A 20,224-nucleotide genomic window follows, 5' to 3' on the forward strand; every position below is an offset into this window, starting at 1 on the left:
GTCTTAATACGCTTTTTAAGGTAGTAATAGCGATTAAAAGCATCGTAAAGAGTCTTATAATTGTTAGTAATAGTCTTAGTAAACTTGTTAACAAAGGTAGCTATAGCGTCTTATAAGATTCTCGGAATATACTTCTTAAACGCCTGCTATAATTCGTAAGGGTTTCTATCGTTAACCTAACCTGCTATATAAAGTCTATTAAGAACCGATTTGCTAGCGTTTATAAGGAGACTATACGTAACGTTACGGTTCTTTCTTTATTCCTTTATAGCGATAGGGTTAGCAAGGCGAAGGACGTTAGTCTCGAGGAATATCTCAAAGTCGTATCCTCGCAAGGTCGCTATAATAAGCATACGCTATATATTCTAGTTAAATTTACCTTTTAAGCAAGGAAGAGGCGTAAAGACGGTCTTAAAGTCGTTTTAAAACATCTTAAAGTAAAAAATAAAGGTATTATAATAATACAGGATAGACTTATAGTTATACCTCGATCATAAGCGTTTCTCTAAGGCTATAGCTTTAGAGGCGTATCTATACGTTAGATGGCTTACTTTCGCTGCTACCTACGTATGCTATTAGATTATATAAGAAGGAGAATCTTACGTAAGAATATAAGAAATAAGTAGAATTATAAGATCCGACCGTAGAAATATAGTAAATCGAAAGGAAGAATAAATACTTATAGAAGATATAAGAAACTAATAAGCTAGTTTGAAAAACCGAAGCTAAAATAGTTAAATTCTTATAAAAAACGAGGAATCGAAATAAAAGTTATAGTTATAGTATGGTTATGACTAAAAAGTCTATTGTTATAATAGAATTCCGTAGTGTTTATGAAAACTAGTAGGTTGTAGTGGTCGGTCGCGTGCTACGTGATATTCGTGCGCGCCAGGCAGCCAATATCGCGTCAGAAAGTGAAATTCGTTAGCGAAAAGGAAAGAAAGCGAGAAAATCGCATAGAAAGGTAAATAAAGCAAATAAAATCGCAAAAATTCGTAAATCAATAGAAAATTAACAGACGAGTAGAATAATAGGTAAAACGACGTTATTCCGAAAGAATAACGCTAGGCTCATAACCTATAGGCGAGAACCGGCACAGAACGCTCAGAATGGGGAAAGTGGTGTTGTTGGTTAGAAGAACTAACTAACTAGCTAGAGGGCTGTGGAGGCTGGCTAAGACCAGTGGTGGCGGCCGTCAGCCCACGTGACGGGCCGGCGAGGCCTGCCACCCACATTCAAAAACAGTGTGTTCGATAAGAGCTCGCTTCAGAGGTGCAGCTTGGTTTCATCACATGGGCGGCGTGTAGCTGCCGAGGAAACCTAAAAACCAGATCAGGCAGCCTCGGTCATTCCCACAGCCTGGCCGTAGAATATGCGAAAAAAAATTAAAATTGAAAACAAGTATATATGTAAATAGACGTCAAGTAGTTGGAACATCAAGCTGCGCGCGGAGTGGCGTCGCTCTCCAACAGCCACCACTACGGCACTGCTCTCATAGTAGCTCTAGGGTGGGGCCGAATGGTACATAAGGTGAGTATTTTCGGCCCCACTATCGTGTTCCTGGCATCATTCAGAGACCTCGGGGTATGGTGTGTTAAGTCAGGCAACTCAGATGAGCGAGGATAGGTAAATTTACGAGTCGGTATGTAATCGCGCGAACTGATTTTTCATCATTTATCAATCTGTACTCCACATAACCGATTACTGTCGCCGCAATCAAAGTAGGGGCACTCACAGGTGCCTAGACAGCTACAGACTTGGGCTCGAGTTCTGGGCCTGATCTTCGGTGGAAGAACAGATTTCTTGCATGATTTTTGTTGCACCGCTTGTGTGATGTTGATCTGCCTGCGAAGATCCAACCACGATAAGTAACTGGATAGACAACTCCAGACATGGCAGCATATAGTGATAGTTTTGCCATTTCAGGCTGAGCTGCTCCAATTATGTGTGTCGAATCACTCACAAGGAATTTTGTGTTCTGCCTTTATCGTGGCATTCCAGCAGTCTCCTCTCACCGAGACATTCCGCCTCGGCTCTAACAAAACTCGACCCCTCCGCTACGTGGTGGCTGAAATTTGGTGCGTGTGCTAAGAATGGTGATCCCACCTCCAACGAATATTACCTGGCATTATATGCCGTTGGGATTTGTGCCGGGCCTGCATCGCGAAAACGACGCTGCCAACTGCGGGCACGTGCAGTAGCTAACAACTCGTGTAATTTCATGATCATTACAGAAACCCAGCGACTCAGAGTGATGTGCCATTTAGAGAGATTTTAAGAAATCAGAAACCTATATCACAAGGTACGCTTTTTGCAAACTTTGTACCCTGCTCACGCTGCCCTCCAGTCGAGTACCACATGCCTGAATAGCAAATTATTTGCTGGTACTGGCATTGTAGGCGTAGTTGCATACGCGTGCAAACAAGGGGCTGCTACCTGATGCTGGCAAGCATCAAACAGGACCAGGGTTTTAAGCAGGCAAAAAGGAGTCTGGAGCAATCGTTCCTCGACGACTAAGCCCTCTCTTGGCGACAAGGCATCTTGGCAAACCACTACAATGATTACAAAGGTCTCTCAAAGTGAGCGGAAAACCGCAATTCCCTGGGAACCCTATCAGCAAGGCGTGTAAAAATAGAGTATGGGGTTAGTATCGCCGCACGAACGGCTAGCATACCATCAGACCTAACCCCAGACTCGTATTAATCAACGCCTGTTAAGCGGATACTGTGCGCATGACTTCCATCTGCTGGATCCTTTTTAGCGTGGACACGAAGTGGATAAGTCCATCATTGCGCGCTGAGAGACGGATGCAGTTAGGTTAGCTCTGTTACTTATTCTGGCAGCTCTTTTTCCTCTTCTTCATTTTTCTGGCATGGATGGCATGTTTCCCCCCTTTTTAGAGCTAGAGGTGGCAGCCCACTACTCATGAAACAGAGTGTTATTTTTAATAAAGAATGGGCTGTACTGGTTGTGTGGTTACGATGATCCGGTATGTTAACCGAACGCAATGGCATGGTTGGCACCCTGTCTTCCGCAAACAAATGTTAAGTGTCTGACAGGTGCATGACATAAGGTAGTTCTAGGCCTATTGGCAGAGTCAGCCTTGGATAATTGGGCCGCCATTTGGTTGCAATGCCTCCGTTGTTTCGGGTTAAGGCACCGGACCCGCGTTGTCGCCCTGTTGTGATGGAGAAGCAGTGTTCCTCGAAAGTGTCGTTTAAGACTGCAGAAATCGAATAACGGTTCGTTTTCGTTTTGCATTGCTTCGTAAATAATATTTAGTATCAGATGAACCACAAAGAGCACAACTTGGTTCAGTTCTGTCATGATTACTCAAATGACATGGTGACAATGCGTCGTCTGCCAAGCTCTTTTTTGTTAACACAAACGAGGTCAATGCTTCCTGGGCGTAGTCACAGATATACAGCGTACACCCTTTTAGCACCATTTCCTTGTAAGGCTGAGCATGGTACCAAGTCCTATATTTACCAGTACTCAATCAATATCACCTCGGTTTAACGCATTTTAATTGGACGCCTTACTGAGACTGGTGTTCTGTCCAAAGAGCGGTAGCAGCGTTCTAGAGAACCATTCATGGATTATGGATTCGTCTACAGGCTGAAACCTGCCCCATAAGCACTCCCCGGAGCTCTCCACGCAGTCCTACCATAACAAGCACCTGACAGTCAGTCGTGACATTACTCATCCGTCATGAATTTTCTGGGTCGTCCGTCTTTCGTACCATTGCAGTTGTTGCCCAAAAGTTCAGGAGGCGACTCAATGACTCTTTTTGTTTATTTGTAACCTAATCAAGTCACTGAGCCGGGCTTTTTTTCGTGCAGGACTCGAGCTGAGAGCTTACTCATCACTGTAGATTGGAGAGAGCAGAAAAATAATGATTATGACATAAGTGTAGGCTCTGTTGAAGTTTCGTTCAAATGTAATCATCTTAAATCCATTCAGTCACTTTCTCTAGCAATTTTGACGTTTTCCGGCACTGCCGGAAATTTTAGCCAGCGTGTATGTAGCGTGAGGCCTGGGCCTTGGGACGAGTCAGGTGTGTTCATCCGGAGCGGTACTCGGTCAGACTCAAGTCAGGGGGTTTGCGGTAAGTAAACATCCATCGGCCTTGGAAACTTCCTGCGTACCAAGGAGCATTGGTGAATTTTTCATTCTGTCGAAACCGCTTGCCTCCTGAGTCAAAGTATCTTGGATGGCGTCTGACAGGTCAAATGCTTACCCAACATTGATTGAAGGTTTATTTTTCAATGCTGGTTGCTGTAAGTCTAGAACCCATAGGGCTTAGCATACTTTCCGACATTTGGGCTGAGAGCCCCACCTTCACCTGATTTATTTTCATGGATAATGCTTGGACGTTGTCTCAAAAGATTTCCTAGCCTTCTATTCTTTGGTGAAGAGTCTTGCTTGCTGTGGTTCATGTCGCTGTGAAAGTGCAGCCACTGTAACGTCTGCAGAAAACAATGCTTCGCTTGTCATTGATGCGTTTTGTGCAGAAAAACGCATCTGTCTCTTATTGCCAGCTTAGAAACTAGGCATGTTCAATTTCAAAACTTCAAGAAATTTTAACTATCATTTATTGACTGTCTCTCGGCAGATCGTCCCAGCAAAGACCACAGCCAAAAGACTCCTGCATGGGTGGAGAGTGTCCGGGAGTCCCTGCGTTGATCGTATCCTCCCGCAGTTTCACATGTATTTGGATGGGGCTCTTTGGTCTTCTTAGAATGCATGCTAAGGTCGTTCAATAATGTTCTTGTCTATTCTCTTAGACCCATTTTGTCTAGAGCTTGGCAGCTGAGAATAGCATAGGCTAAAGCCATACCGCTGGTCCCGAGAACAACTGGTGGGGGTGGCACTTTGGACAGAAGGTGGGCCACGGGGGATCATGGACCAAGATGCAATATCGAACTCATCCAGGAGTCTGGATGCAATAGGTGAACAGCACTGTGTTCTAACTTGGGCTTGAAAGATAGGGGCATTTTAGCCATCTCGAACAATTATAAAAGAAGACCGTACTTCTCTCGAGGAACGATTCTTTTCTATCTCATCATCACACAACAGTTCAGCAGTCCTCTACCGCAACAACAAGTTGCCTTTTCATTCTTTTCAGTGCTCTCAGTCACTCACTAGGGATATTCACCCACCACTTTCACTTATCACCAGTTCTTTGAATCAAAATGGCCGCTATCGGAGCAGTTGCTACTCTTGGCACCGCCATTGGCAATGTCGGCACCTTCTTGGGACTCGTTTCATCGGGTATCGGAATCATGCAGGCCATCACCCAGAAGCCCAAGGAGGTAGACTACTACACTCTCCGCATGGAGATCGGAGACAACCAGGATGCCGCTGGCAACCCTCCGACCGTCATCTTCTCCGACTTCTCCAACACCGAGTTTGTTGGCGTCTACGAGGGCAACAGCAAGGAGTCCAAAGACCAATGCCGTAACTTGGGCGGTTTGGACCTATACGATGGCCTAAAGAACGCCGAGGCACCTATCCAGAGTTTCAAGACAAACAACGGCTTCAACCTCAAGTCTCTTGACATCCAGCCCGGCGGCAATGCCATCTGTGTCTCCAACATCATTCTCAAGGGCAGCGACACCCAGGCCAGGCGCGACGAGGTCTTCATTCCCATTGGCGATTTGGGCTTCCAGTGCGGACATGAGTGGAACTGGGGTGCCGTTCTGAACGGTGTCCGCCAGCGCTGCGTCTGGCTCGACGGCCAACCTGACGGCGCCAACAAGCCCATCCAGTCGCTTCACCTTGACATGGAGAACCTCGCCGGCATTTTCAACAAGGGCAAGAACGATTCTCTGGCCAAGACCACCTTCCAGCAAGCTTGCGGTTTCATCAGTGACAACGTCGGCAAGATTACCAACAAGAATGACTGCAAGGAGTCTTACGCTGCGAAACGCTCCTTTTCCCACAAGAACGAGACCATCGACACTGTTCCTTGCGTCGAGGAAGCCGCAGACTTTTTCAAGGAGAAGGGTGGAGAACTCGCCAAGTTCGCCGGTGCTCCCTTCATCACTTCTGACAACAAGCTTTGGGACTCTGCCAAGGGCGCTTTCACTGATGTCACCCCCAAGACTTCCAGCAAGCGTTCCGGACTCCAGGCCCGCCGCAACTCCGACCGCAGTGCCCGCGTTGCTGAGAAGAGAGGCATGGCTTCAACTCTGAAGGGCGAGCGCTGCGAGTACGACGCCACTGGCAACGCCCCCAAGTGCCAGATCGTGAAGGAGTTCTCCATTGGTGCTTGATTGGCGGTTTGATTCGGTTCTGGTTTAGAGGATTTGCTGTTTGTGTATTTTTAGATTGTTAGGGTTTGGTTCAATTTGATTTTCAATGGTCGACAGAATACTGGATGAACTTTGTGACATGCTTATTGATGTCTAAGTGATGCTGATCTGTCCATTTCGCGTCACAGTAAGCTATTGCAACTATATGTTTTCTTCAGCTCTTATTGAATTGAGCTTTCAGATCCAGGTATTCGCCATCAATTATTTCGATTGGTATAGAAAGTATGTCAGGAATCTTGCTTTCAAACAGCTAGTCGTCTACTTGTGATTTCTGGGTTACGTCATGGCAATCACAGCCATAGAAATTATGGTTAACTAGCCAGCTGTTGATTTTAAGTAATAGGTACAAATTACATGTGTTATGAATAAGAGTGAATAATTTACGGTAAAGCCAAAGTTTATTATAATCACCGCAAGTCTGAGTCTGCAACGTAAAGTCATAGGATAGTTCAGCACTTGGTGGAAATCAAAGAAACTCCAAAGCATCTAATATTTCGGCTACATCATATTATATGGTGGTGGAATAAAGTCTCGTGTGCGTAATAAGAGATGAAATTTCTATTACAAGTAATGTGTTCCCTCGATGTTCCTTGGAGTCATTGAGCGTTCATATTACGATGGCTGCAAGGAATATCTCAATAAAATCGCATCAGTCAGTTCAGAAGCATCTTCTATCTAGGTAATGTACTTGAAACCATTCAGAACAGCCCTCTGCGAGTCCTTATCAAGCCTGTTCAAGGCATCTTCGTTATTTGGGTCGATTTGGTCACACAGCGTCTCAAATCTGCGGTTGGCTTTCTTGAGGCATAAACGGAGGCCAGTTATACAAGTCAAACCAAGCACTTGAAATGCCAGGATACAGGCCCAAGATACGCGGAAACTGGGTCCATAATGATCCAGCCAAAAGTAGTTTGCGAATAAGGAAGCACTGTTCGCGAGGGTATTGGCAATTCCAATCGCTGCAGCCCTTTTGACGGCAGGTTGCACGATTGTCGAGGACAACCAAGGATAGGTTGTAGAATAAATCCCAAATGTTCCTGCACAAACAAGAAACGTCATGGCATATCGTGGCCAGCGTTGATCGCCCATGGCGACGAGTGAAACTGTGCCGGCGATGGCCATGATGGCAGAGATACTGGCATGTGGCGATCGCTTTTGTCGTCTGTCTGCATCCCAAGCAAAAGATAACGCCCAGATGAAGGAGAAAAGGTAGGGAGGCGCCGTGAGGAGAAGGACTATGGTGTTGTTTTTGAAGCCCAACTGCTGAATCAAGGTGGGGAAGAAGTGTGAAAATGAAATCGATGCTGTGGTCGACATTTGGAGACAAGCGAATAGCCAAACTCGATAGTCTCCCAACGCCGCGAAGATGGCCTGTTTCATCGAGATCTCATCTTCGCCTAGAACTTCTTCACTGCCAGCATCAGCCGCCAGTCGTCCCTGGGCCACTACTTTTTCTTCTTCAGACAGCCATTTTGTTGTCCCTGGATAATCAGGTAACATGAAAAAGGCGACGACTCCAACCACCATTGTAGCGAGACCTTCAAGAATGAAAAGCCACCTCCAAGCAGCTAAGTGACCTACGCCCGCCATCCCAGAAAGAATACCGGCCGAGATGAGACCTGCAAAGCAATTGGAAAGCAACAATCCACACACTAGGAGTGCCATGCGCAAGCCTAACTCTTTCTTGGTGTACCAACAGCTCATGTAGTAGATGGCACCTGGGAAGAAGGGGGCTTCCACAATTCCTAGGAAGAATCTTATGGTGAGGAGACCGGCGGGGGAGGAGGTGGCGCTCGTACAGCCGCTGACAAAGGCCCAAATAATGATGCACCCAGGCTAAATATGTTCAGACTGTAGTCCGGCAGGGGAGACGGGGCACTAACGAGGAAGATGTGCGGTTGCACTTTGGTCATAAGAAGCGTAGATGGGAGTTGCATAGCAATGTATCCCACCGAGAAGATCGAGATGGCTGTTTGATACGTGGCACCCTTGACATGCGTATCTTCTTGAAGGCCATAGAGGCGGGCTTGGGTGATGGAGTTTCGATCAAGATAATTGAACAGGTAAATGGTGACGAGAAGTGGCAACAGGTGTGTGTCGATTTTGCGAAGTAGTCGTTTCTCTGTTTCTTTCGAAAACTCGGGGGAGTATGACCGATAAGTGTCCATCAAAGTCGGATTCTTCGTTGGCGCATTTTCAACCTCTTCTCCTGTTTGCTTGTCCACCTCTTCCAACTGGCCTGTTGGAATTTTGTTGATAGCCATTGCCAGAGTGCTCAACGACGATGATGATGCTGTGAAAGGAAATGATCTCAGATATTACCGCTAGGGATGGACGAGAGGCGTCGAAACAAGCAAAGAGAGTCGCTGGATCGAAAAGCTTGCATTTATGAGTTTTCTTGGCTCTAGATTTAGTCCTTTGTTAGATGTTTAACTACCCTCTCTCGCATTGCTGCTAATTTTCTAGATGAGCCCAGGCTAATTCAGTTCGGTCCGGAGCCGATCCGAAACCCCCCTTTTTCTCCATTTCAACCCCAGGTTTTCCCCATCTCTAACTCTCACTGGTGCCGAACACCCGCGCTGGGTTGACGACGAGCAATTTGATCCACTGCTCTGGGGTAAGCCACTCTTGCAGCGCAGTTAACTCTGCGTTCGTGTCCACCTCCAAAGGACGCGTGGGTTTAAGACCACGGATGCTGGCATTGCAATGGGGCCAGTCGCTCCCCCACAATATGGCGTGTGGTGCACTGTCGGCAAAAGCTTCGATTACCGGGCGCATCAGTGTTATGTCTGCAGGAGACCGCCTATGAAGTGCTCCGATCTTGACGTAGAATCTTCCGGACTGTAGGAGGCGGATAAAACTACTCAGCTCAGCACTGCTAATATCAGATGTTGTAGCACAGCCGTTATGGTCAGCAATAATTGAGACGCCTTCAAGAATCGGATGGCTCAACAATGTATCTGCCAAGGACGACCAAGTTGCTAACGGCAGCTGAGCTGAGATACTCCAGTTGTGTCTTCGAACTGGGCATCGTCTGGCAACGTCCAAAAACTGTTTGCGCACCCAGTCCAAATCTTCTCCCGAACCTCCGTAGGAACCATGAATACGAACAGACCGCACCCCGGCATCATGGAGTTCATCAAACTGGGGATCTGTCAATGTACCCAGGCTCGACTTTGGTTCCGATTCTACATCCCAGAAAATTGTCCCAAAGACATTTTTGTCTGGATGTGAGTCTCGACAGAGCTTCATGTTCTCTAAAAGCCCTGCGTATCCATTTTCAATTGTTGCTTGAACCAGCATTATCTTGTCAGTCAAGGCGTTCCGGACAAGCTCATTTGCTCTTGCGGGTTCTGGGGTGTACGCGCGATTTGCTTTGAAAGGATGGCGCTCTGGGTCGAAGCAATGCATATGACAGTTCCAAGCCCCAGGAGGAATTGAAAGAGCGGTCATGGCTGAGGTAATAGTCGCCTGGCAAGTTGAGCACAGTCGTTGGGGTTGAGCGATGGAATATTGGGTAAAACAGAAGAAGCTTGTTCTTTTTCTGGGTTTGGTTGGTTCCTGTGGAACTCCCTATGATTTTCACTGAAGAGCCGACAGAGCCTGTGAGCCACTGAACGCCCGGACTGTGTCCGGATCAGGACTGGTGTTACGGAAGATGTCCGAGCAAGCGGAGGGTCTCCGGAGTCTGAAGTCACGCGAGTGGTTTCCGATATTTATCCAAAATCCCACAACTCACATGGTAGTCCATGCGACTGATGCTTACTGAGTATAACAAAATAGCATAGAACATCATTCCTTCTTGGTATGGACGGTGTAGTACACAGGGCATCACAGGGAGTCTTTCATACATGATTTAACACACAATTCATTGAAAGAAAAAGATCACGACGCAACTAGATGATTTCAATAAGAGTGAAGTTTCGAGGCATAACTCTGGTGTGTTAAAATATTGAATTTATCATCTTAAGGTAGGAAGAGGTTAGTGGTACAAGGTTAGATTGTCCGCGCCGAAATCTGCTACAGGGTCTCACACACAAACACATATCCCATCGACTGCGGCTGGTTTACAGGCACAAAGCGGTCAATGTTTCTACAGAGTCCGTGGATAATAGGAATGAGACTAGAAAGAAGCTCACATTGTCTGTTACTTGTTGGATACTAACTATGCAGGTGGTTGTAGCCTAGCCGTAGTCGGTAGGATATGTAGTTAAATTTGGGAGTTACTTGAAACTGCCACAAGATGCACACATCACTGTAGTTTAATTCCTTTCCAACGTAGTGCTGCCTCCATCCATCGTGTTGTAGTACCCAATCCGCCAACGACGCCAAACCACATACCCGCAAAACCTACTCTGAAAAGGAGGGCGTCCATGTAAACGCGATGAACACGAGTATTAAACGTATGCTGTCCCAGCAGGCAAGTTGACGGAATGGAGGAAAGCTTATCATGTACGATCATTGTGTTCTGCATTTGATTTCTAACTACATACAATGAATGCCAAGAATTATTCTCTTGATACCACCGCGACTTTTCAATTGCGTCTACTTGTATGACATGTATGACATATCGCTGTCTTTTGATTAATGTCATGCAATCCTCTTCCCAAGTTGGCCCAGCAAATTAATTATGCATGCAACGCAACTTCGTCCACTGAGTGAACTCGTCTTGGCTGCCCGTTGCGCCCAGCTCTTCTCGTGTTGTTGTTAGCTCGACCACTAACTGCCGGTGTTGCTTCACTGCATTCCAAGTCGGGTCGGGGGCGTAGTTGGGCTGTTTCCAGGGCTGCCCCTGCCTGAAATCATCCTCCTCGGATTCATCGGAATTGGACTTGGTAGAGGCTTGTTCCTTGGGACCTTGGGTGGTGTATTTTTTCCACTGCCAATGCATAAACTGTTTTTAATACATTCAGTACCTGTTTTGCTTTGCTAGCAAGTTTTCATTTCCATTCATTATCAATGTAGCCTTACGTTGCGAAAAATGAGTGTTTTTTGGACATGATGGTTCTAATTTCTTAAAGAGTATTTCCCTTTGACACATAGAGTTGGCGAAGTGTTTCTTTGTGAAAATCCCATTCCTGTTTTGATGAAACTAGCCTAGGTACCGGCTCCGGGTCGACTGTTGCTTCTGCTGGGAGAAATCGGTGATAGTCTTTAGCAGCAATCGGCTGAATAGGAAGTGGTGGCGGCTCTAATCGAGGGGACGAAATTGAAGTAAAGTGAGAACGTCGCCACAACTTTTGGCCCAAGTACCCTAGCAAACAGTCTTGTCGAAATGCATCACCCGCCGTGTTGTCTTTGGAAATCGTGTGGCTCAAAGTAATTGTTGAGAGCTCGTTGCACAACTCTGGCTTGGCGAACAAGTCGCGCCTTCCGCCAAACGCTCTATTTTCAGGCAAGGTCTGGCAGGTGGGAGAGCTATCGAGGGCAGCAATCCGGCGATCCATATCGGATTGGGTCTGGGGATGCAGCCATCTAGACTCTTTGTTGAGAATTGCGTTTAGTTCCTCATGGGTATTAGTAATATCCATACTACGGCCCATAAAGTTAGCACAAATGTCATCGTAAAGAAATTTAGGGTAAGTGCACCTTAGATGGCCATCGTCTCCCGGAGACGCTTTGTGTAAGCTTTTTACAATTTCAAAAAACAGGAATACTACATTGACGTAGAACCTAGTCAACTTGCGCTCAGCCGATTGAGTCCGTAAGGACGGGCGACCAGCTTGAGCGGTGGAGCGAGCCTCGGAGACTCGGTCTGACATTGCAATCAGAGTAGTGGCCTGCCACAGCCTTTTCACGTGGAAGATATTGAACGTGTAAGTGAAGACCTGAGGGTCTGCTAGCTACGTAGAAAGTGATGATTGCTGTTGACACAAATCTTGTTTCCGGGTCAAGAACTGACTAGTTATGCGAAACGAACAGGCATTTGGTCATTGCCGCAGGTAGACAATAGTTTCAACCAGATAGCGAGAAAAAGATAACTTCAAAGACGGTTGGACCTCTTACCCGAAGCAAGAGAATAAAAAGGTGTCTTGACAAAACAAACAGAATGCAGCAGTTATGCGAGGAGAAGTAGAATAAGGCTGAGGGAAGGGGTCAGCAGACACTGGCCCCCCATCCAATCACTAACGGCCGGAACTCGCCCTTAATGTGACGCCGGGGTGAGACCTTCCAACCTGGTTGTCGGCTCGAAGTCATTCTTATTGGCCACAAAGTCTCTCTAAGCGCCTAGGAGCTTCCCAGAAAGCCAATCACCATTACGCTACTTCAATTAAAGATCTACATAAGTCATTCAAAAAATTGGACTCGACTACATTTATAAGAGAGATGGAAGCCGCTTATCACTAAATTCTTAAGGAAGTGAACCGAGAAGGGAATTCTTGGACAAAAATTAGCAAATGGCTATAAAGCAATTTGAAGGACCAGCCCTGAGAATTGGTTATACAGCATCGTGGTATCAAAAAGCTGTCAATTATTGACGATACGACGCAATGTAGGAGATTGAGTGAGCCTTGAAATTGCTATAATGGATTCCAACGGCGATTGAAAGGCTTAAACGAATAATCGTGACTTGGTAGTAAATTTTACTAATGATCTGATACCAACTCATCGACTAAAAGATGATTCAGAGCTGCAAAAATACAATGGCAAAAGAAAATAAAAAACGGTCTTCAAGCCCGAAAGCTAGGCAACCACCTACTGTTTCAAAGCTGGCTACTAGAAAGCCAGACAAAAAGCAAGAATATTTCCATAAAGACAGTCATGAAAGACAACGGGCTCTCCCGTGTCCCCCCTTTTGTGTTGATAACCCTTGGATGGCAGCTTGTGGTCTTGCGGCAGCTACTTTTCTAGTTATTGCACCGTCTGCTTGATCTCATCTTCACTGTGGACCACAGTCGGATTTGGCAGCGGAGGACATTGTTGGAAGTAAGATTCCGAACCTACTACCGTAAAATGCAATCAAATGACATCAGAAATTAACGGATGGTAATTGCGCTTCGGAGCAATGCTATAGAATAACGATAGTGATGCTACATTATCTATACTCTTCGAGGGGAGAAAGGTAGAGATTGCTATGGTAAAGAGTGCCAGGGATTTTCTTCAGTGTCTTTCGAAGCTGAACCATTTTGTTGTATGGGAGTGGCTATGTATCCTGTTGAGCACCTTTCAGGTTTGTGGATGTTAAAAAGTTTCTTGAAGATCACACTCTGGCGTTGAAGAAGGATTGAGTATTTGGTGGCTCATTTGGTACGAACTCTGGTAATTGCTAGACACTAAGAGCTGGTGTCTCAGATGGTTGACATATCATTGATTTTGAAGCTTGTGTGCGGAAACAAGCTTTACTAAACCAGTAAATACTGTGATAATAGCCTCTTTGCTGAAAGAGTCATCGAAACAGGGCGGAGAGCCACCCTTGTTGTATGTTGATACTTGGGTTTGGGTACTTACCCGCCAGCAGGGAATGGATCCCAGTATCAAAACACCCGATTATTGCCAAAGATACATATGATGGGTATGAAATGCTTTCTTTTCTAGTTAAACTGAGATGAGTTTCTCAAATTTCTAATAGAGAACGTTCAAGCGGTAAATGGGCATCTTTAACGGTGTTCTCTTTTTCAATTATTGATGTAGCTGACATTACAGCCGTACCAGCCTCTATCTGGCTCTGCAGGCTAGTGCAACTGTAAGTTTTGCTCTGGTTGAAAAATAGAAGATGTCAAGAGTGCGGACGATAGTAAACATGAATCTCTGTTCCGATCTTTCCCGAGTATGAGTAAATAAGATTCAAACCAGCAAATGCGGCACATTGTTATTCATGGGAAGCGTAGCACAGGCGACACAAATAAGGAATAGGCTTGTTTTCTTGCGTTGAAGTACTGAGGTTATGAGTTCAATCACTTCCGCCATCTCTATGAGAATTAGAGCTTCAGAAGTTTAAAAAAAAAAAAAAAAGAGATTTGAGCCAGGCTCCGACATCAATGTCTGAGAAAGAGATGAGAATTTACGTTGAGTTACGTGCAACGGCTCAGTATTTGCATTCCTTGAACTACTATTGACTCTATCGCGCTGGTGCCCGTTCTCCGGTCGATCATGTTTAAGATAGTTAGATATCGTCGTTAACATTCAGTATGAAAAGTGCGTGGACATCTTTCGAATTTAGTAGAATTCCTAGTTAATCAAGTTTGTCACTTGAATCTAAACTAGCCACTAGCTGCAGCTTTACGCCCCCCAAGCTGACGTCCCAAAGCCCGCCGATTGATTTTATTACCAAAAATCGTGCTCATGTGCCCGAAATGCGGAGTTCAGTGGGCCGCATCGCGGAGACATTGGTAACTACTCATACTGGCTTGGCGTTATGCTACTTCGAGCTCCTTAAAGACACTTGTCTTTGCTTAAATCTCCACCGAATCAAATATCACTCAAACCAGCAGCTACCTCTCACTCTAGTCTATCGTCCACCTCGCTCCCAACAATCAAACATACCCTGGACACACTGGTCTCATAGTTCAACCTATTCAGCTTCTTTACGATTACCCAAGCAAGCCATCATGGGTAGCAGTGCTCCTTCGGACGTTCTCATCGAAGTCATCACTCAACCCGAGGATTTCCACCAGGCTGCCGAGGTTGCTATCAATGCCTTCGGTCACCAGGTACACGATGGAGTGTACATTGCCATGACACCCGGCTGGGACACTCCGGAGGGAGTCGCAGCCAGCGGCGAGCGTCTCGCGAAGCGCTGGCGTTCGGTATCCAAGGACGTAAATGGTCGGCCGAACACGATTTTCCTCAAGGCGACTGTTCCAGACCCGGAGAACAGCGCACAGCGTCGGATTGCTGGTCTGGCCATTTGGATGCAAGCCTCGGCTGTCGAAGGACACGGCGAGCCGCAGCCGACGGATCTGAAGAAGGCTCTCGGACTCGAGTCGCTTTACCCCGGAAATGAGGCTGAGCAGCGGTATCTTGCACAGTGCATTGCTTCGCTTCAGAAGCAGCGTGCCGAGGTCATCAAGCAGACGGCGACAAAGAGCCCTCCGGCTGTTTTCGTTCTGGACCTGTGCGCCGTGGATCCGAAATTCCAAGGCAGAGGCGCTGCCAAGAAGCTGGTGCAGTGGGGTCTGGAAGAGGCCCAACGAAGAGGCGGAATTGAGTGCATTCTTGAGGGATCTGCCATGGGTAGACATGTTTACTCAAAGCTGGGCTTCAAACAGGAGGGACCGGAGATCGAGTACGTTGTTGATGAGGAATTTGCGAACCGTGACAGGCCGTCGAATATCTTTATGCGCACAGGCAACTCTCAGTAAAAAGTGTGAAATAGGTAAATGAATACTCAACACAAAATGAAATCCACAAATTACGAAGATGTATGAATGACGGCACATAAAGAATGTCAAAGAGTTACAATACTCTCGGGAAAAAATGATGATAGTACCTTTTTGCATTATCATTAGATGCATCAACTACAAATACATGTACAATCCACCGCGGGTATTCCAATCGTGTCTCCCAAACCCCAAACTGTACGGCTCATAGTTTCAATAGCCGCTTACATGTGCCATCAAACTGCACTGGAAGTCGACTCAGTCTTTTGGTAGTGGTGCTCGGAATACGGCCTTTCCTCGCCGCCCTTCTCCTTCGGCTGGGTTTCTCCAACAGCAGTGTGCTCTGTGGTGGTAGATCCACGGTGGAAGGCAGTTTCGTCCTTCTGCTTGCGAGTGATGTAACCAGGGGGCACCCAGCTGTTAGAAGTCCAAGGCTTGACATGCGGATCGCTGTACATTCTGTCCACATTTTCAAGAGACAGTCCCTTGGATTCGTAGAGGAAGAACCAGACGAGAAGAGCTCCTGCCAAGTTGCAACCGGCGAAGACGAATCCATATGCGTAAGAGATGCCTTCATCGGCAAGAGGCGTGAGGAAAGAGATGAGGAAGTTGCCGAGCCAATTGCCAGCCGTCGCGAGAGAAGCTTGCTTTGCTCTCGTCCGCAATGGGAACAGTTCTCCAATAACACACCAAGCCATAGGTCCCCAAGTCTGCGAATTGTCAGGATAAGATCTGTAACAGGCTGCTGAAGGCCTTCAAGTGAGATGAATGACAACTTACACCTGCAAAAGAAGCGATGAACATGCATGCTGATACAATCATGACAATACCGGTAGTGCGGCTGGTGTCAGGGGGAACGGCTGTGCCGACGGCAGCAAAGACAGTAAGCCAAGCAGCTTGCCACAGAGCACCGATGAACAAAGGCCAGCGCCGGCCGTACTTCTCGACGACGTAAAGTCCGTAAAAGGTGAGCGCAACATTGACAGCTCCAAGAATGAGTTGAGTCATGATCGGGTCATCAACACCGGCCGACTCAAAGATTGTGGCACCGTAGTAGAACTAAGAATTTCCGGTTAGAGATGCTTGTAACAAGGGGTGTGGTATAATAGCCGGGTGCTTACAAAGTAGTTGACTCCCGTCCACTGCTGCAGGAAGTGAATGCCAACGCCGAGGAGCGTGCGATAAACTGTCTTAGGAATGCCAGAAGAACCAGTGAAACATTCGACCCAGGTTCCCGTTCCAGTCTTGGATTCTTCCTCGAGGACCTTGAACATTTCCTGCAAATCTGTTTCAACTAGTTCGTTATGAGGGTCATGCTTCATGCCGCGGAGACGCGCCATGGCAAGTCGCGCACCCTCCCAGTCATGTCGACCGGCTAGCCAGCGAGGAGACTCGGGTACCACAAGAATGCCAATTCCCAAGGGCAAGGAAAAGGCGATTCCGAGACCGATGACGATGCGCCATGAAGCGTCCGACTCCTGGATGTTGCGTACACCAAAGTTGATGAGGTTGGAAATGAGAATACCAAAGGTAATCATCAGCTGGTATGAAGCGACGACAGCACCTCGAATTTCCTTTGGCGAGCACTCCGACTGGAACATGGGCACACCGACAGAGAGGTTACCCACGCCCAAACCAGCCACAAATCGACCCATCATCATATGGACCCAAGTGTTCATAGCAGTGATCTGGATGATGTTTCCAATGATGAAAATACAGACACCAAAGCTCAAACTCCTTCGGCGGCCCCACCAGTCAGCCGTATAGGCTCCAGAAAGAGCTCCAATAAGTGTGCCGATGCTCATCAACGACACCATGAGAGACTGGATAATTGAAACCCATGTTGGAACTCCATTCTCTTCAGGGCCAGTTGCGAATCGTCTTCTGAAGTCGGTAAAGAGGAGCATACTTGAAATTTGACCAGTGTCATAGCCGAAAAGGAAACCGCCGATGCTGGTCACCACACCAAGCACGAGCGATTCGATACCGCAGTCGGCTCCATTGATGCGTATGGACCTAGGCAATGTGTTAGCTTGTGTTGCGCTCGGAAAAAAAAAAAAAAGAAAAGTGTACGGTTGCTGGGTGTCCTTACTGTTTCCCTAAACCCATGATTGCGACGCGCCTTGGTACCACCCAAGGTAAGGTAAGGTATAATACAGAAGTCCGGGTAGTAAGCAGTGAAGGCGGTCGACGAAGCGAAAAAGTCGCAGCCCAGTGTTTGGGTAGCTTTAACTGACGCGAACAATTGGGATGCTTCGAAATATAAAGAAAAGGCCCAAATGGAAAACAACCAATTCAGCTGTATCACCCTGAATGACGTCCTGCGTTCTTCTTCCGACGCACCATGATGGCTTTATGCGCAGTCACATCCTGCAGCGCTGCCGTGGCGGACGATCAAAGTCACCTGAGAGCCAGAGACTGACGAGAACGCTACCATGACGTTGCCCAGAAAACTGACTGAGTCGGAATCGGTCCTACCTACTCTTGTCTCTGGGGCGCAGACCAGGAAGGTTGAGAGAGCCAAGAAGGTGTGGAAAGATTCAAAATCGGACGCCGAGGGCGGGGGCAGGGGGTGTACGGGGTAGTGTACGGAGTACATCCCGGCCTCTTCTCATCTCATGATAGGAGCACGATCCGGGGGGCGTGTTCAGACAAGACGCCACGCGAGAGGCCGAGACCATCAAGCAACCATAATCCGGGGAAAGCCAGCGGACTATTCTACATTCCGTGTACCGCCATGGGCGGATGCGACCAGCAGGCGGAAGATCTGGATGGATTTGATCCTAACCATCAGGCGACGCTGTTGGCTGAATCGTCGTCACAGTCTACACAAGTCAAGCATGTCAAATAGGCGACGACTGGCCCCGAAAAAAAAGCATTAGTTCATCGAGCTTACGGTGTCAGCAACTGGTTGGATGGACGGGGAGTGTGGCTTGAGGATCAACCGCTTGGCTCTCGTCATTACCGGCAGCGCCGCAGGGGTAAGCGAGCCATGGCACACGGAATCAGCTTTTGTACAGCCAAGCACACTTCAGCATGCTGCCAAGGTAAAAACCACGGTGAGGGAGCGGACTCCCACGCGACCACACTTTTCTTCTAAATCCGCTGCAAATTTTCTGTATATCTACTTGCAACTTTGCGCTTTTGCAAGGCGGCTCCGGCACGATGGGGCCGACTGTGCAACACCACCTCTTCCTAAATGGACCGGGATCTAGAATGAAGTGATGACGATCGCAAGATCCTCACGTGCGAGTCAGCCAACGGCCTACTTGAACTTGTGCTCGTCTTATTGGAGAACCAAGCCACCGTTAAAGCCTTGAGGCAAGTTTGCTTACGCAAACCAGCAACCAAAAGCCCCAATGTGTACGTCTAGAGCTTCAAGGCTGCGGGTCACTGTCAGAGCTCCAAGGGCTGCTCATTGATAATGTCACTAGGCGTTCCAAGTCTATGAAACTCAAGTTGCCCGAAGTTGGGGGTGAAGGGCGGATGCCCAGAAAATACCAACTACTACAGAAAATACCGCTCCCGTCAAAAGGGGAACCAGTATGTAGGGAGAACTTCCAGCCTATGGCGATCAAAGCAAAGGTACTGGCCAAATGCGGGCGAAGTGGATATGACGTTGATCCAGTATCGAGACTTTCCCACTCTGGACATCCCCAGATTACGATTCGATGCTTTTCCCCAGATCGCTGCAGTAGTAAACACATCCAGCCAGTAGTTCCAACTGTCAAAATATCGTTTTCGCATATCCACCCAACTGCCATCTTGTCGCATTAAATGTCGCAGCCTCGCTATTGTCCCCGGTGTTTCCACTCCGGAGGCCCCGGGTTGCTTGGCCGCCAATGTCGGCGTTGTGCCCGGGGCCCCAGGAAACGCGTCCGCTCCCCGCAGCGCGAGTTTGAGCGACAGCAGAACGGTCCGATTGAATACTGGGCTCTATCATAGCGTCGCTGAATTCAACGGACCGACTGAACGGGCCCGTGGTGGAGATGTTCAGATGATAACTGGACCTTTAACGGCTTGGCTTCTTGGTTTTACACGTGTACAGAAACCGGGATCGGAGGCGAGCATCGCACTTCGGAGATAAATGGCGATGTAGGTCGCCTCACTTTCAGTTCATAAAGTTCTTAAAGGTTCTAATGTTCTAGCGATGTTTACAGTTCGCACATCAAACGTCTTATTGGGGAGACGATCGCTGCCTTGGCGGCATCTCGACCACCATATGTAGGGCGCGTCTCCTGTGACTGTCTTCCAAGTGCCGTTTCTATTGGAGTAGTTGTGGATCAAAACCAACTATGAATTCTCTCAGGACTTGGCCAGTTAATATTGTTTGGTTGAAGTATCAATCACAGAGAACCCAGTCTGTTGCCCTTGATGTTCGATTGCTATAACACAGGGGACGAACTATTAGGGCATTCGACCTCCTACTAAGCACTTAGTCGAATTTCATCGAACAACACAGCCGTCCATCTAAGACTTCCCTGCAAAGATCCCATCACCAGTTCTACTCCGAACTAACAAGCTGTGTTTGGGGTGAGATGTTGAACAAGAGCCACTATTAAACACATAGCGTCAGTGTCCGCTTCG

The 20,224-nt window shown here is 47.4% G+C and overlaps 4 protein-coding genes across 4 annotated transcripts; 2 read left to right on the forward strand and 2 right to left on the reverse strand.

Moving 5' to 3' along the window:
- Positions 1-5,195: 5,195 nt before the first annotated feature.
- CTRU02_202816 (uncharacterized protein) lies at positions 5,196-6,278 on the forward strand (the record flags this gene model as incomplete). Its single annotated transcript, XM_036726903.1, has 1 exon — positions 5,196-6,278. The coding sequence occupies one exon, from the start codon at positions 5,196-5,198 to the stop codon at positions 6,276-6,278; it is 1,083 nt and encodes a 360-aa protein (XP_036581612.1).
- Positions 6,279-6,992: 714 nt separating this feature from the next.
- CTRU02_202817 (allantoate permease) lies at positions 6,993-9,770 on the reverse strand (the record flags this gene model as incomplete). Its single annotated transcript, XM_036726902.1, has 3 exons — positions 6,993-8,153; positions 8,201-8,567; positions 8,926-9,770. The coding sequence occupies 3 exons, from the start codon at positions 9,768-9,770 to the stop codon at positions 6,993-6,995; spliced, it is 2,373 nt and encodes a 790-aa protein (XP_036581611.1).
- Positions 9,771-14,611: 4,841 nt separating this feature from the next.
- CTRU02_202818 (GNAT family protein) lies at positions 14,612-15,619 on the forward strand (the record flags this gene model as incomplete). The annotated part of the gene is made up of 1 exon (XM_036726901.1): positions 14,612-15,619. The coding sequence occupies one exon, from the start codon at positions 14,612-14,614 to the stop codon at positions 15,617-15,619; it is 1,008 nt and encodes a 335-aa protein (XP_036581610.1).
- A 254-nt stretch (positions 15,620-15,873) lies between these two features.
- Positions 15,874-17,746, reverse strand: CTRU02_202819 (monosaccharide transporter; the record flags this gene model as incomplete). The annotated part of the gene is made up of 4 exons (XM_036726900.1): positions 15,874-16,347; positions 16,418-16,696; positions 16,759-17,653; positions 17,730-17,746. 4 exons carry the CDS (start codon positions 17,744-17,746, stop codon positions 15,874-15,876), a joined length of 1,665 nt encoding a protein of 554 aa, XP_036581609.1.
- Positions 17,747-20,224: the final 2,478 nt, after the last annotated feature.

The sequence above is a fragment of the Colletotrichum truncatum genome (genome assembly GCF_014235925.2).
Source record: "Colletotrichum truncatum strain CMES1059 chromosome Unknown Contig_0001, whole genome shotgun sequence".
In the NCBI taxonomy this organism is placed as follows: Eukaryota; Fungi; Ascomycota; class Sordariomycetes; order Glomerellales; family Glomerellaceae; genus Colletotrichum; species Colletotrichum truncatum.